We start from the raw sequence: 11,952 nt of genomic DNA, 5'->3' as shown, positions 1-11,952 counted from the left end.
AGTCAGTACATTTGTGCAGTTTTTGCATTTTGGGAGTAAACACGCAGCCACGCTACCAAAGTCTCGCGAGACAAAGCGGAACCTTTGTGAACGCGGGTAGCGGGGAAAGGAAGCTAGCGAATGAATCACTTGTAGCCAGCCAGTCTCTTTCATAATAAACAGTAGGACTATAGCAGCGTATTTTCTGAAAGAAAGTTTTTGAAAACCATATCTGCCATTTATAGGCGGACGAAGTAATCGAATAAACAGACGATCGGTTTAAATCGAGGAAGAAATTCGGTAACAATGTCCGAGACTGGAAACGGCGTGGAGCTGCGGGAAGAGCAAGCAGTTGAACTTGAAGAAACCGGAGGAGTGGAGGTGAGCCTGAACAAAATAATAATAATACATATTCTGAGCCCATCATTCGAAAAAATGGCTCAACAAGTTTTAGATTATGCTAAAATCAACCGTATGTCTTTTGTGACTTCCAAATCGAGCCATCTCAAACTTTGTCTTTGCTAGCTCGAGTTGTTTAGCTAGCAAGCATTAGCGTCGTTAGCTAACGTTAATCGACAGCTCCGACCCATCTTCCTGGAGAGTGTGTCTCGCAGTACTGTATAGTAGAGCTAGCAGCTAGCCTGTTTCATAAACACTCAGCTCACTATGCTAGCTAACGTTACAGCTAATACACTTTATTTTAATACGCATCAAGGGTTTCTATACAATTGTAGCAGTTGTTTACATCTGTTTGAAGCTGCATTCGATCCTCTTTATATTAGTGCAGCTTATCTCACATTAAGACAACTGGGAACTCCCAGTCAAATCGTGACGCCAGTGATCTTCAGGTTGGAAAGTCGGAGCTCTAGAGCAGTTTTTCCAGAACCTGGTCCTCGACTACCCCCAACAGATTCGTTGTTGTAGCCCCTTGACAAACACACCTCATCCAACTCATTTAGGGCTTGTTGACAAGTTGAACCAGGTATGCTTGTCCAGGGTTACAACAAACAGGTGTACTGTTGGGGGTACTCGAGGACCAGGGTTGGGAAACACTGCTCTAGAAAGATGCCCAAGTTTCAGACTTGGAATTCCGAGTTAGATGACCTTTCAAAATATTTTTCCCAGTTGGAGGTTGTTTTTTTCTTCTTTTTTTCTCGAGTTCCCACTTGTCTTGAAGCCACTTAGGTCAGAAGTCAGAGATTTCTGAGTTCTCAGTTGTTTTGAAAGTGGCGTTACATTCCTCTTTTCCAGGAAAAGGATGATGCGTCAGAGGCCAGCAAGGAGGAGTCTTCTGAAGCCGGACAGGATGCCCAAGATGAGGACCCCTCTTCATCTACAGCGCCAGCCTATGAGGAGAAAGTGGTAATGGCACACTGCTAGATGTTCATTTACAGTTTTAATATCTAATTTTCCGGTTGTAAATGTAATTTGTTGCTCACAAAGTTTCACTGCTTTTCTGAGTGTAGGCATCAGACCGGACCAACCGATTTGAGTACCTACTGAAGCAGACAGAGGTGTTTGCCCATTTCATCCAACCTGCGGCCCAGAAGACCCCCACCTCCCCGCTCAAGATGAAGCCAGGACGCCCTCGTGTCAAGAAGGACGAGAAACAGAATCTCCTCTCGGTCGGAGAGTGAGTATACAACGCAACACGCAGAACAACTTGACCTGATGATTCGTCAGTCTTCCGTGGGAGTACGTTTGGTGTACGTTTGGGGCATTTGATATGCTGTCTCTGATGAATTGCGGGTACCCCTTTCTCTCTTTGACAGTAACCGTCATCGTCGCACAGAGCAGGAAGAGGATGAAGAGCTGCTGAGCGAAAGCAGCAAGACCACCAACGTCTGCACCCGCTTCGACGAATCTCCCTCCTGTAAGCAGTCACATGGTTTTACTTATTAAAGCTACAATATGTAACCTCTTGGGTGACCTGACCAAATTCACATAGAAATGCGTGTTATAGATCTGTCATTCACATTAAAAGCAAGTCTAAGATGCGGTAGATCTGTTCTAGGTACTCATTTTCTGTGCAATCCATGGTTAAGTTTTGCATCTTTTACTTTCGGTTTTGTACACCAGCTTCAAACAGCTGAAAATACAAAATGTTATGGAAAATACATTTCACAGCGGTTTAGATGGTACAAAGATTCACTAAACTTACTTGTTTTGTCACAAACTGAAATTAGGTGAACTATTAGAATTTTAGCATCCATGAAATGGCTTCTGCATAGTGCATCTTTAATGTAGCAAAGTCCTGACCGGGACTACTATAGTCCATAGTTGAATGGAAAGTATATCAAACTTGTGCACTACTGAGTATGTTGTGCTGTATCTATCTCCCAACAGTTGTAAAAGGGGGTACAATGAGAGACTACCAGGTCCGTGGTCTGAACTGGCTCATCTCTCTGTACGAGAACGGAATCAACGGGATCCTTGCTGATGAAATGGTAGGTTCTCGTTTCAAAATAAAGTGAAAAATGTTACCTTTTTGGTATTCTGGTAGTTCTACATGTATATCTCTTGATCTGTGTGTGTGTGTGTGTGTGTGTGTGTGTGTGTGTGAGTGAGTGAGAGACTCATGAAGATTAGTCCTGGACTACATCAGTAACAGCATCCAAAGACCCATTCATGCTAAAATTCGGTATTCAAATTATTGTGCTTTTTTTAAATTGTATATATACTCACCTTGCTTGTTGTCCTTCAGGGTTTGGGTAAGACCCTGCAGACCATCTCTCTGCTGGGGTACATGAAGCACTACAGGAGCATCCCCGGGCCCCACATGGTGCTGGTGCCCAAGTCCACCTTGTACAACTGGATGAACGAGTTCAAACGTTGGGTCCCCTCCCTCAAAGCAGTCTGCCTCATCGGAGACCGAGAGCAGAGGGTGAGCTATGAGCAGCAGCAGACCACATGAATTCTCTGATGTAAAATGAACAGGGCATGTTGATTGCTGTAGATCAACTGGAAAGCATTGGGTGGTGACTGTGGGACAGTGTTGAGGCTTATGTGTTTTCCAATGTTCCATATGGGAAGAAATGTTTTCATGGAAATAGTCAGTTAATGTCTATCTCCGTCTGCAACTGAAAACGTAACACGTAGATTTCCTGCAAAATAAGACTACTAATGGAGATTCTGCATAATGCAAGCCAATGCTTGTCATTTTTCAATAACTTGTACTACAGCAGTTGCAGCGCGTTAGACTGGTGATGTTGCTGGGGCTTTGGTCTTGTGCCCCACCGATAACCCTGTATCTTCACCCTCTTTTTTTCCCCCCCAGAATGCCCTGATCAGAGATGTGCTGCTGCCAGGGGAGTGGGATGTGTGTGTCACCTCTTACGAGATGCTCATCATAGAGAAGGCCGTGTTCAAGAAGTTTAACTGGAGGTACCTGGTCATCGACGAGGCCCACAGGATCAAGAACGAGAAGTCAAAGGTTAGCGAGCTTCTAAAGTTGACACACTCGCACTGTATCCATATTTGATTAAATGTAAATATGTGATTTAAAATGTGTATATACACTAACAAAACGTCAATGGGCTCAACTCACAAAAGACTCTTAGGTGGTTTGTCTTACCTGTGTATGTTTGTGCTGTAGCTGTCTGAGATAGTGCGTGAATTCAAGACCACCAACCGTCTGCTGCTAACCGGCACCCCGCTGCAGAACAACCTCCACGAGCTCTGGGCCCTGCTCAACTTCCTGCTGCCAGACGTCTTCAACTCCTCAGAGGTAAGAGGCAGATAAAATAGGATGAACTTTAATTTACCTGAGGGGAACAAATTGTTGAACACAGACAATTGCCCTCTATTAATACTACAGTTTAGGAATAACGCTTAGTAACACTTAGTGAAAATAACAATATTCTCTATTTTTCACTTATTTAAAGGGTCCCGAAAATATGGATTGATTTAACTTTTAATTTTTCTCTCGAAGGACTTTGACTCGTGGTTTGACACCAACAACTGCCTGGGGGATCAGAAGTTGGTGGAACGTCTTCACACTGTAAGTATCTGAAACACTTCCTTACATTTAACTGTACTGTATACGTGAATATGTACTGTGTATATATGAATGGTGAGTAAATAGTAATTTTGTCTCTTGGTGCCTTGATAATGTATTACTTTCAATTTTAATGTAATAACATCTTATGTACTTGTCTATAACTGTTTTTTTGTGGACCCAGGAAGAGTAGCTGCTGCATGTTCAACAGCTAATGGGGATCCTAATGAACTAAAGATGTAACCATGTAAGGTTTTATCAAATAGTGTTATGGGGCCTTTCCCCATGTTCTCTCTCTCTCTCTCTCTGTGTGTAGGTACTGCGTCCTTTCCTGCTGCGTCGTATCAAAAATGAGGTGGAGAAGTCTCTGCTGCCTAAGAAAGAGATCAAGATGTACGTGGGGCTGAGTAAGATGCAGAGAGAATGGTGAGTAGCCCACACACAGTCAACGTGTGCCCTTTCCCTGCCAAACAAATTCTTCAGCCCTATGCACTATAATGTGTATTGAAAACACTGTCCCGTCACTCCTCAGGTACACCAAGATCCTGATGAAGGACATAGACATCCTGAACTCTGCAGGGAAGATGGACAAGATGCGTCTGCTCAACGTCTTGATGCAGCTGAGGAAGTGCTGCAACCACCCGTACCTGTTTGACGGGGCCGAGCCCGGCCCGCCTTACACCACCGACCTGCACCTGGCCGTCAACAGCGGCAAGATGGCCGTCCTTGACAAGCTGCTGCCCAAGATGAAGGCTCAGGGTGGGTGGAACGAATGGCTCCCCTCTAAGACCAGTTACAAAATTGGTGTTTTTATGGCTTGTTTGATGGCTCTGTGGCCCTTTCAACTTTAAAGTTGATATGGAGACAGTGTTGTGTAAAGGCTATTTGACTTTTTGTGATTCAAACTACTATGTTAAAGTTGCAGAAATGTAGGCATGGTGGATGATTGATTGGCGGCCATTTTGAACTCACCTCCCTCTCCCAGGCTCCCGTGTGCTGATCTTCAGCCAGATGACCAGGATGCTGGACATCTTGGAGGACTACTGCATGTGGCGCAACTTTGGCTACTGTCGCCTGGACGGACAGACGCCCCACGAGGAGAGACAGGTACGACTATGACTCCCACTCCTGGATCTCATTAACGGCAGTGGCTTATTACCCAGGTCCCAGATCTGTTTGTGCTGACTTGGTGTGACATTGACCGTAGGAGTTGGCAGGGCAGCACACGCAGATCTGGGACCAGGCTAATAAATGGCTTGTAAATACAAATAATTTAACTCGTTGCAGTTTGAACACACTTCATTTAACACTACATTTCCCATGTTCCCTTGTTCCTCTAGATCTCCATCAACGCGTACAATGAGGAGAACAGCCCTAAGTTCATCTTCATGTTGAGCACCAGGGCCGGAGGGCTGGGTATTAACCTGGCCACAGCTGACGTGGTCATCCTCTACGACTCAGACTGGAACCCTCAGGTCGACCTGCAGGCCATGGTCAGTACCTCTCATTGACCCACGTTAGTGGACTAATTAATCAGTCTTTTATATGACATTTTACTGTTACTTTAATTAGAATTTGCCCTACAGATTTAACATGGTCAATTGCCCCTAGTTTGAATCATATCACAAGTGAGCTTACATTCAATAGAATCTCTCACCAGTAACTTAATTTATCAAGATGTTTCTACAGTGGGGGGAAAAAAGTATTTGATCCCCTGCTGATTTTGTACGTTTGCCCACTTACAAAGAAATGATCATCATAACAACAAAAAAAATCCAGAAAAACGCACGTCAAAAATGTTATAAAATGATTTCCATTTTAATGAGGGAAATAAGTATTTGACCCCTCTGCAAAACATGACTTAGTACTTGGTGGCAAAACCCTTCTTGGCAATCAGAGGTAAGACGTTTCTTGTAGTTGGCCACCAGGTTTGCCACATCTCAGGAGGGATTTTGTCCCACTCCTCTTTGCAGATCTTCTCCAAGTCATTAAGGTTTCGAGGCTGACGTTTGGCAACTCGAACCTTCAGCTCCCTCCACAGATTTTCTATGGGATTAAGGTCTGGAGACTGGCTAGGCCACTCCAGGACCTTAATGTGCTTCTTCTTGAGCCACTCCTTTGTTGCCTTGGCCGTGTGTTTTGGGTCATTGTCATGCTGGAATACCCATCCACGACCCATTTTCAATGCCCTGGCTGAGGGAAGGAGGTTCTCACCCAAGATTTGACGGTACATGGCCCCGTCCATCGTCCCTTTGATGCGGTGAAGTTGTCCTGTCCCCTTAGCAGAAAAACACCCCCAAAGCATAATGTTTCCACCTCCATGTTTGACGGTGGAGATGGTGTTCTTGGGGTCATAGGCAGCATTACTCCTCCTCCAAACACGGCGAGTTGAGTTGATGCCAAAGAGCTCCATTTTGGTCTCATCTAACCACAACACTTTCACCAGTTGTCCTCTGAATCATTCAGATGTTCATTGGCAAACTTCAGATGGGCATGTATATGTATTCTTGAGCAGGGGGACCTTGCGGGCGCTGCAGGATTTCAGTCCTTCACGTCGTAGTGTGTTACCAATTGTTTTCTTGGTGACTATGGTCCCAGCTGCCTTGAGATCATTGACAAGATCCTCCCGTGTAGTTCTGGGCTGATTCCTCACCGTTCTCATGATCATTGCAACCCCACGAGGTGAGATCTTGCATGGAGCCCCAGGCCGAGGGATATTGACAGTTCTTTTGTGTTTCTTCCATTTGCGAATAATCGCACCAAATGTTGTCACCTTCTCACCAAGCTGCTTGGCGATGGTCTTGTAGCCCATTCCAGCCTTGTGTAGGTCTACAATCTTGTCCCTGACATCCTTGGAGAGCTCTTTGGTCTTGGCCATGGAGGAGAGTTTGGAATCTGATTGATTGATTGATTGCTTCTGTGGACAGGTGTCTTTTATACAGGTAACACGCTGAGATTAGGAGCACTCCCTTTAAGAGTGTGCTCCTAATCTCAGCTCGTTACCTGTATAAAAGACACCTGGGAGCCAGAAATCATTCTGATTGAGAGGGGGTCAAATACTTATTTCCCTCATTAAAATGCAAATCAATTTATAACATTTTTGACATGCGTTTTTCTGGATATTTTTGTTGTTATTCTGTCTCTCACTGTTCAAATAAACCTACTATTACAATTATAGACTGATCCTTTCTTTGTCAGTGGGCAAACGTACAAAATCAGCAGGGGATCAAATACTTTTTTCCCCCACTGTACCTGGTAACTGTTAGACACTTACCTGATTGGTTCATTTAACTTTTCTTCTCAGGACCGAGCTCACAGGATTGGTCAAAAGAAGCAGGTGCGTGTGTTCCGTTTCATCACGGAAAACACAGTAGAGGAGAGGATCGTGGAGCGGGCCGAGATGAAGCTCCAACTGGACTCCATCGTCATCCAGCAAGGTACTGCACCGGTGGCCATTTTGGATCTCCTCTTCCCAGTTTCAAATCTACACTATTGAAGTCAATGCCTTGGTAATGCAACTAGCTGACTTGTCTGTGTCTACTGTGTCTGTTCTGCAGGAAGGCTAGTGGATCCCAATGCCAACAAGCTGGGGAAGGACGAGATGCTGTCTATCATCCGGCACGGCGCCACGCACGTCTTCGCCTCCAAGGAGAGCGATATCACCGACGATGACATCGACGAGATCCTGGAGCGAGGCGAGAAGAAGGTCAGAACACAGACGGACAAGGACCTAGCGTTGGCATTGGGCCTAGCATTAGCATTTATCTGCACTCAGATCATTTATATAATATGTGATAGCATTAGCATTGCTATATGTGGGTTGATATCTAGAGGCCAAACACATTAGCAATGTGTAGCTAGATGCTAACGCTTTGCTGTGTGTTTGTATCTGACAGACCATGGAGTTGAAGGAGAAGATGAACACCATGGGCGAGAGCTCCCTGAGGAACTTCACCATGGAGTCCGACAACAGTGTGTACACCTTCGAAGGAGAGGACTACAGGGAGAAGAAGAAGGTGGTCACCAACTGGATCGAGCCACCCAAGAGAGAGAGGAAGGCCAACTACGCAGTGGATGCCTACTTCAGAGAGGCCCTGCGTGTCAGCGAGCCCAAAGCACCCAAGGTAAGCCTCGCTACCGCCGGCCTCTGGCTATGTATATGCATGCCACTGGGATAGCTGTGTGGAATGAATCAGACCATCTTTCTCCATGACTAAAACTCCAGTCCTCCTCTTCCAGACCATCTTTCTCAATGACTAAAACTCCTGTCCTCCTCTTCCAGACCATCTTTCTCCATGACTTAAACTCCTGTCCTCCTCTTCCAGACCATCTTTCTCCATGACTTAAACTCCTGTCCTCCTCTTCCAGACCATCTTTCTCCATGACTTAAACTCCTGTCCTCCTCTTCCAGACCATCTTTCTCCATGACTTAAACTCCTGTCCTCCTCTTCCAGATCATCTTTCTCCATGACTTAAACTCCTGTCCTCCTCTTCCAGACCATCTTTCTCCATGACTTAAACTCCTGTCCTCCTCTTCCAGACCATCTTTCTCCATGACTAAAACTCCTGTCCTCCTCTTCCAGGCCATCTTTCTCCATGACTTAAACTACTGTTCTCCTCTTCCAGACCATCTTTCTCCATGACTTAAACTACTGTTCTTCTCTTCCAGGCTCCTCGTCCACCTAAGCAGCCCAATGTGCAGGACTTCCAGTTCTTCCCCCCAAGGCTGTTTGAACTGCTGGAGAAAGAGATCCTATTTTACAGGAAGACTATTGGCTACAAGGTATACAACATGTACTGTTACTAGTGTAACTGGTGGTACATCAGTGATGGCAGGTGCCACTTAAAATCTAAGGATGGGCTCATAGTAATGGCTGGAATGGTATATATGTGCTTGAGCTGTCCTCCCCTTACCAGCCTCTTCTGTGGTCAATTATGATGCCGTCAGTATGATAATGTTCCATCAGACGGCGGCCATTTTGCAGTTTCAAACCAACACAGTCGGTTTAGTTTAGAATGGGATGTATCCGTTGAGTGTTTAAGTGATATACATTTTCTCTCCAGGTTCCTCGTAACCCAGAACTGCCCAACTCGGCTCAGCACCAGAAGGAGGAGCAGGCCAAGATTGACGAGGCCGAGGGCCTATCAGAGGAGGAGCTGGAGGAGAAGGAGAACCTCCTCTCGCAGGTAATTGGCTGAAACAAGACCAACTTAAACACTCTAGACATTCATCATAGTGCCCTACTCCATGTCATACTTATAGAACTACATATAGTTCAGTTGAGATACTCTTTAATGGCTTCAACTACAAAGTAGAGACAAATGTTAGCATTTGTGGCTAGTGTCGTTACAAACTGTCATCGATCTCTCCACAGGGCTTCACCATCTGGAACAAGCGTGACTTTAACCAGTTCATCAAAGCCAATGAGAAGTGGGGGAGAGACGACATCGAGAACATCGCCAGAGAGGTGGAGGGCAAAACCCCAGAGGAAGTCATGGAATATTCCGGTAAGAAGAAAAAACATGTACCTTTTTTTTTTTTTTTTTTTTCAAATCGCAGAAATGTATCTGAATCTACGTCTTATATAGCTAGTGGACATTACTCCCAAGTGTATGACAGAGATCTAAACGTGTGTGTGTGTGTGCACACAGCTGTGTTCTGGGAGCGCTGCAACGAGCTGCAGGACATTGAGAAGATCATGGCTCAGATCGAGAGAGGAGAGGCCCGCATCCAGAGGAGGATCAGCATCAAGAAAGCACTGGACACAAAGGTAAGCCATTCCAGTGAGGTCATCATTAACATGAACAACGTTGGGGAGCCTAGACCTTTTATTTTGATCAGATGCTCGATACAGTTGTGAAAACCTCTGGGCACTCCCAACCCTTCTGAAGGAATGTGTCTGGGCCCTCCCAACCCTTCTGAAGGAATGTGTCTGGGCCCTCCCAACCCTTCTGAAGGAATGTGTCTGGGCCCTCCCAACCCTTCTGAAGGAATGTGTCTGGGCCCTCCCAACCCTTCTGAAGGAATGTGTCTGGGCCCTCCCAACCCTTCTGAAGGAATGTGTCTGGGCCCTCCCAACCCTTCTGAAGGAATGTGTCTGGGCCCTCCCAACCCTTCTGAAGGAATGTGTCTGGGCCCTCCCAACCCTTCTGAAGGAATGTGTCTGGGCCCTCCCAACCCTTCTGAAGGAATGTGTCTGGGCCCTCCCAACCCTTCTGAAGGAATGTGTCTGGGCCCTCCCAACCCTTCTGAAGGAATGTGTCTGGGCCCTCCCAACCCTTCTGAAGGAATGTGTCTGGGCCCTCCCAACCCTTCTGAAGGAATGTGTCTGGGCCCTCCCAACCCTTCTGAAGGAATGTGTCTGGGCACTCCCAACCCTTCTGAAGGAATGTGTCTGGAGCTGGTGTCTGATCATGTCTACCAGAGGCTTACCATACACCCTGAAGGACATCTTTTTCTCTCCCTCGTTGTAGATTGGTCGCTACAAGGCGCCGTTCCACCAGTTGAGGATCTCGTACGGCACCAACAAGGGGAAGAACTACACAGAGGAGGAGGACCGCTTCCTCATTTGCATGCTGCACAAGCTGGGCTTCGAAAAGGAGTCGGTCTACGACGAGCTGCGCCAGTGCATCCGCAACTCGCCCCAGTTCCGCTTCGACTGGTTCCTCAAGTCCAGGACCGCCATGGTGAGTGGAGTGGCCCCGGGCCGACAGTGGAATTAAGTACAACTTTGTTGTAGAATCAATAGAGTACAACCTGAAGGTGGAAATGTGTCTTTACTTCTTCAGTAACATGATAACCATTCATTCAAAACATTCTACATTTCAAGAGTTGTGGTTGTATACGTGTGTGTGTAGGAGCTCCAGAGGCGATGCAACACCCTGATCACCCTGATTGAACGAGAGAACATGGAGCTGGAGGAGAGGGAGAAGGCGGAGAAGAAGAAGAAAGGACCACGGAGTCAGTCTTCTGTAAGATCACAACGCTCCACTTCCTGCCCATCACTGAACTCTCTGGTCATGCAGTCCTCTATCTCTGTGCATTGTCCAGGAAGACACACACGACACTAACAATATCACACAATGTTCTTTTCCACTATATAATCTTGTCTATACCAATATAGCATTGTAAGCAGACGTTATTCTATGAAGTGCCGATTTTTATGATTATTTGAGCTGACACTCCTTTTCTGTCTTCCTCTTCATCCCACACTTCCTCAGGCTCAGAAGCGTAAGGGAGAAGGGACCCCAGACCAGCGAGGAGGCCGCAGGAAAAAGCTAAAGCTGTGAGGTGGTGATGGTCAGAATGAGGGCAGCGGCAGGCAGCAGTATAGTAGCCGTAGCGTCTGTTTGTTTTGTACGGGTTACCGTGGTGATACATGATGATGATGATTTACTGTATAAAACCCAAGAGGACTGAACTTTTCTTCACTATAGCGTGTCGTTCTATCTAGAAGATTCCAGGAGGGAGCCTAGGTTCTTAGTGTCAATTTAATGCAGCCCCCCGCACCTCTCTGATTCAGAGGGGTTGGGTTAAACGCAGAAGACACATTTCAGTTATATAACTGATTAGGTATCCCCCTTTCCCTATAGTATTCCTTCTACTCACAGGCCTGCTAGTAGGGACTAACTGCCATACTGCAGATGCGCTGATTTAGTTGAATTTTTTGGTTGTTTTCTACCCTTTTTTACTAGTACTTGAGGTGACGAGAAATGTATTTATGCCCGTTGGTTATGTTATCACATTCCATTGATTGTAACGATACCTGTATGTACCCCCACTCCCACTCTGTTATGTTACCGACCTACATTGTAGAAAATGTATTTTTGGAACGTGTCACTAATAAATTACCCCTTTTTTTTTTTTAATAAGTCTATTCTTATGCAACAAAAAAAAATACTTATGTTGAATATTTGTGCAAGCTTTTCACACAAAGAGCAGTGGACGTTCACAAGCAGTCTGAGTGAAGACTAGG

General features: G+C 45.8%; 1 protein-coding gene across 1 annotated transcript; it reads left to right on the top strand.

Annotated features, from left to right (window-relative positions):
* Window positions 1-69: 69 nt before the first annotated feature.
* On the top strand, window positions 70-11,843 carry LOC106610209 (SWI/SNF-related matrix-associated actin-dependent regulator of chromatin subfamily A member 5). The gene is made up of 23 exons (XM_045722770.1): window positions 70-360; window positions 1,231-1,341; window positions 1,446-1,612; window positions 1,752-1,852; window positions 2,326-2,426; window positions 2,684-2,863; window positions 3,257-3,412; window positions 3,575-3,706; window positions 3,911-3,979; window positions 4,293-4,402; window positions 4,509-4,735; window positions 4,962-5,083; window positions 5,317-5,469; window positions 7,281-7,413; window positions 7,534-7,682; window positions 7,873-8,100; window positions 8,646-8,759; window positions 9,041-9,163; window positions 9,352-9,484; window positions 9,629-9,747; window positions 10,451-10,663; window positions 10,835-10,948; window positions 11,198-11,843. The coding sequence occupies exons 1-23, from the start codon at window positions 286-288 to the stop codon at window positions 11,264-11,266; spliced, it is 3,099 nt and encodes a 1,032-aa protein (XP_045578726.1). The 5' UTR covers window positions 70-285; the 3' UTR covers window positions 11,267-11,843.
* The last annotated feature ends 109 nt before the right edge of the window (window positions 11,844-11,952 follow it).

This window comes from Salmo salar, chromosome ssa08, assembly GCF_905237065.1.
Source record: "Salmo salar chromosome ssa08, Ssal_v3.1, whole genome shotgun sequence".
NCBI classification, from domain to species: Eukaryota; Metazoa; Chordata; class Actinopteri; order Salmoniformes; family Salmonidae; genus Salmo; species Salmo salar.
The sequence above is the reverse complement of the archived record's forward strand: the minus strand, read 5'-3'. Positions and strand labels throughout refer to the sequence as shown.

Coding starts and splice junctions, on each gene's coding strand:
- LOC106610209 (XM_045722770.1), top strand. CDS start 286: ATGTCCGAGACTGGAAACGGCGTGGAGCTGCGGGAAGAGCAAGCAGTT. Junction 1,342..1,445: donor CAGCCTATGAGGAGAAAGTG/GTAATGGCACAC, acceptor TTCTGAGTGTAG/GCATCAGACCGGACCAACCG. Junction 10,949..11,197: donor GACCACGGAGTCAGTCTTCT/GTAAGATCACAA, acceptor ACACTTCCTCAG/GCTCAGAAGCGTAAGGGAGA.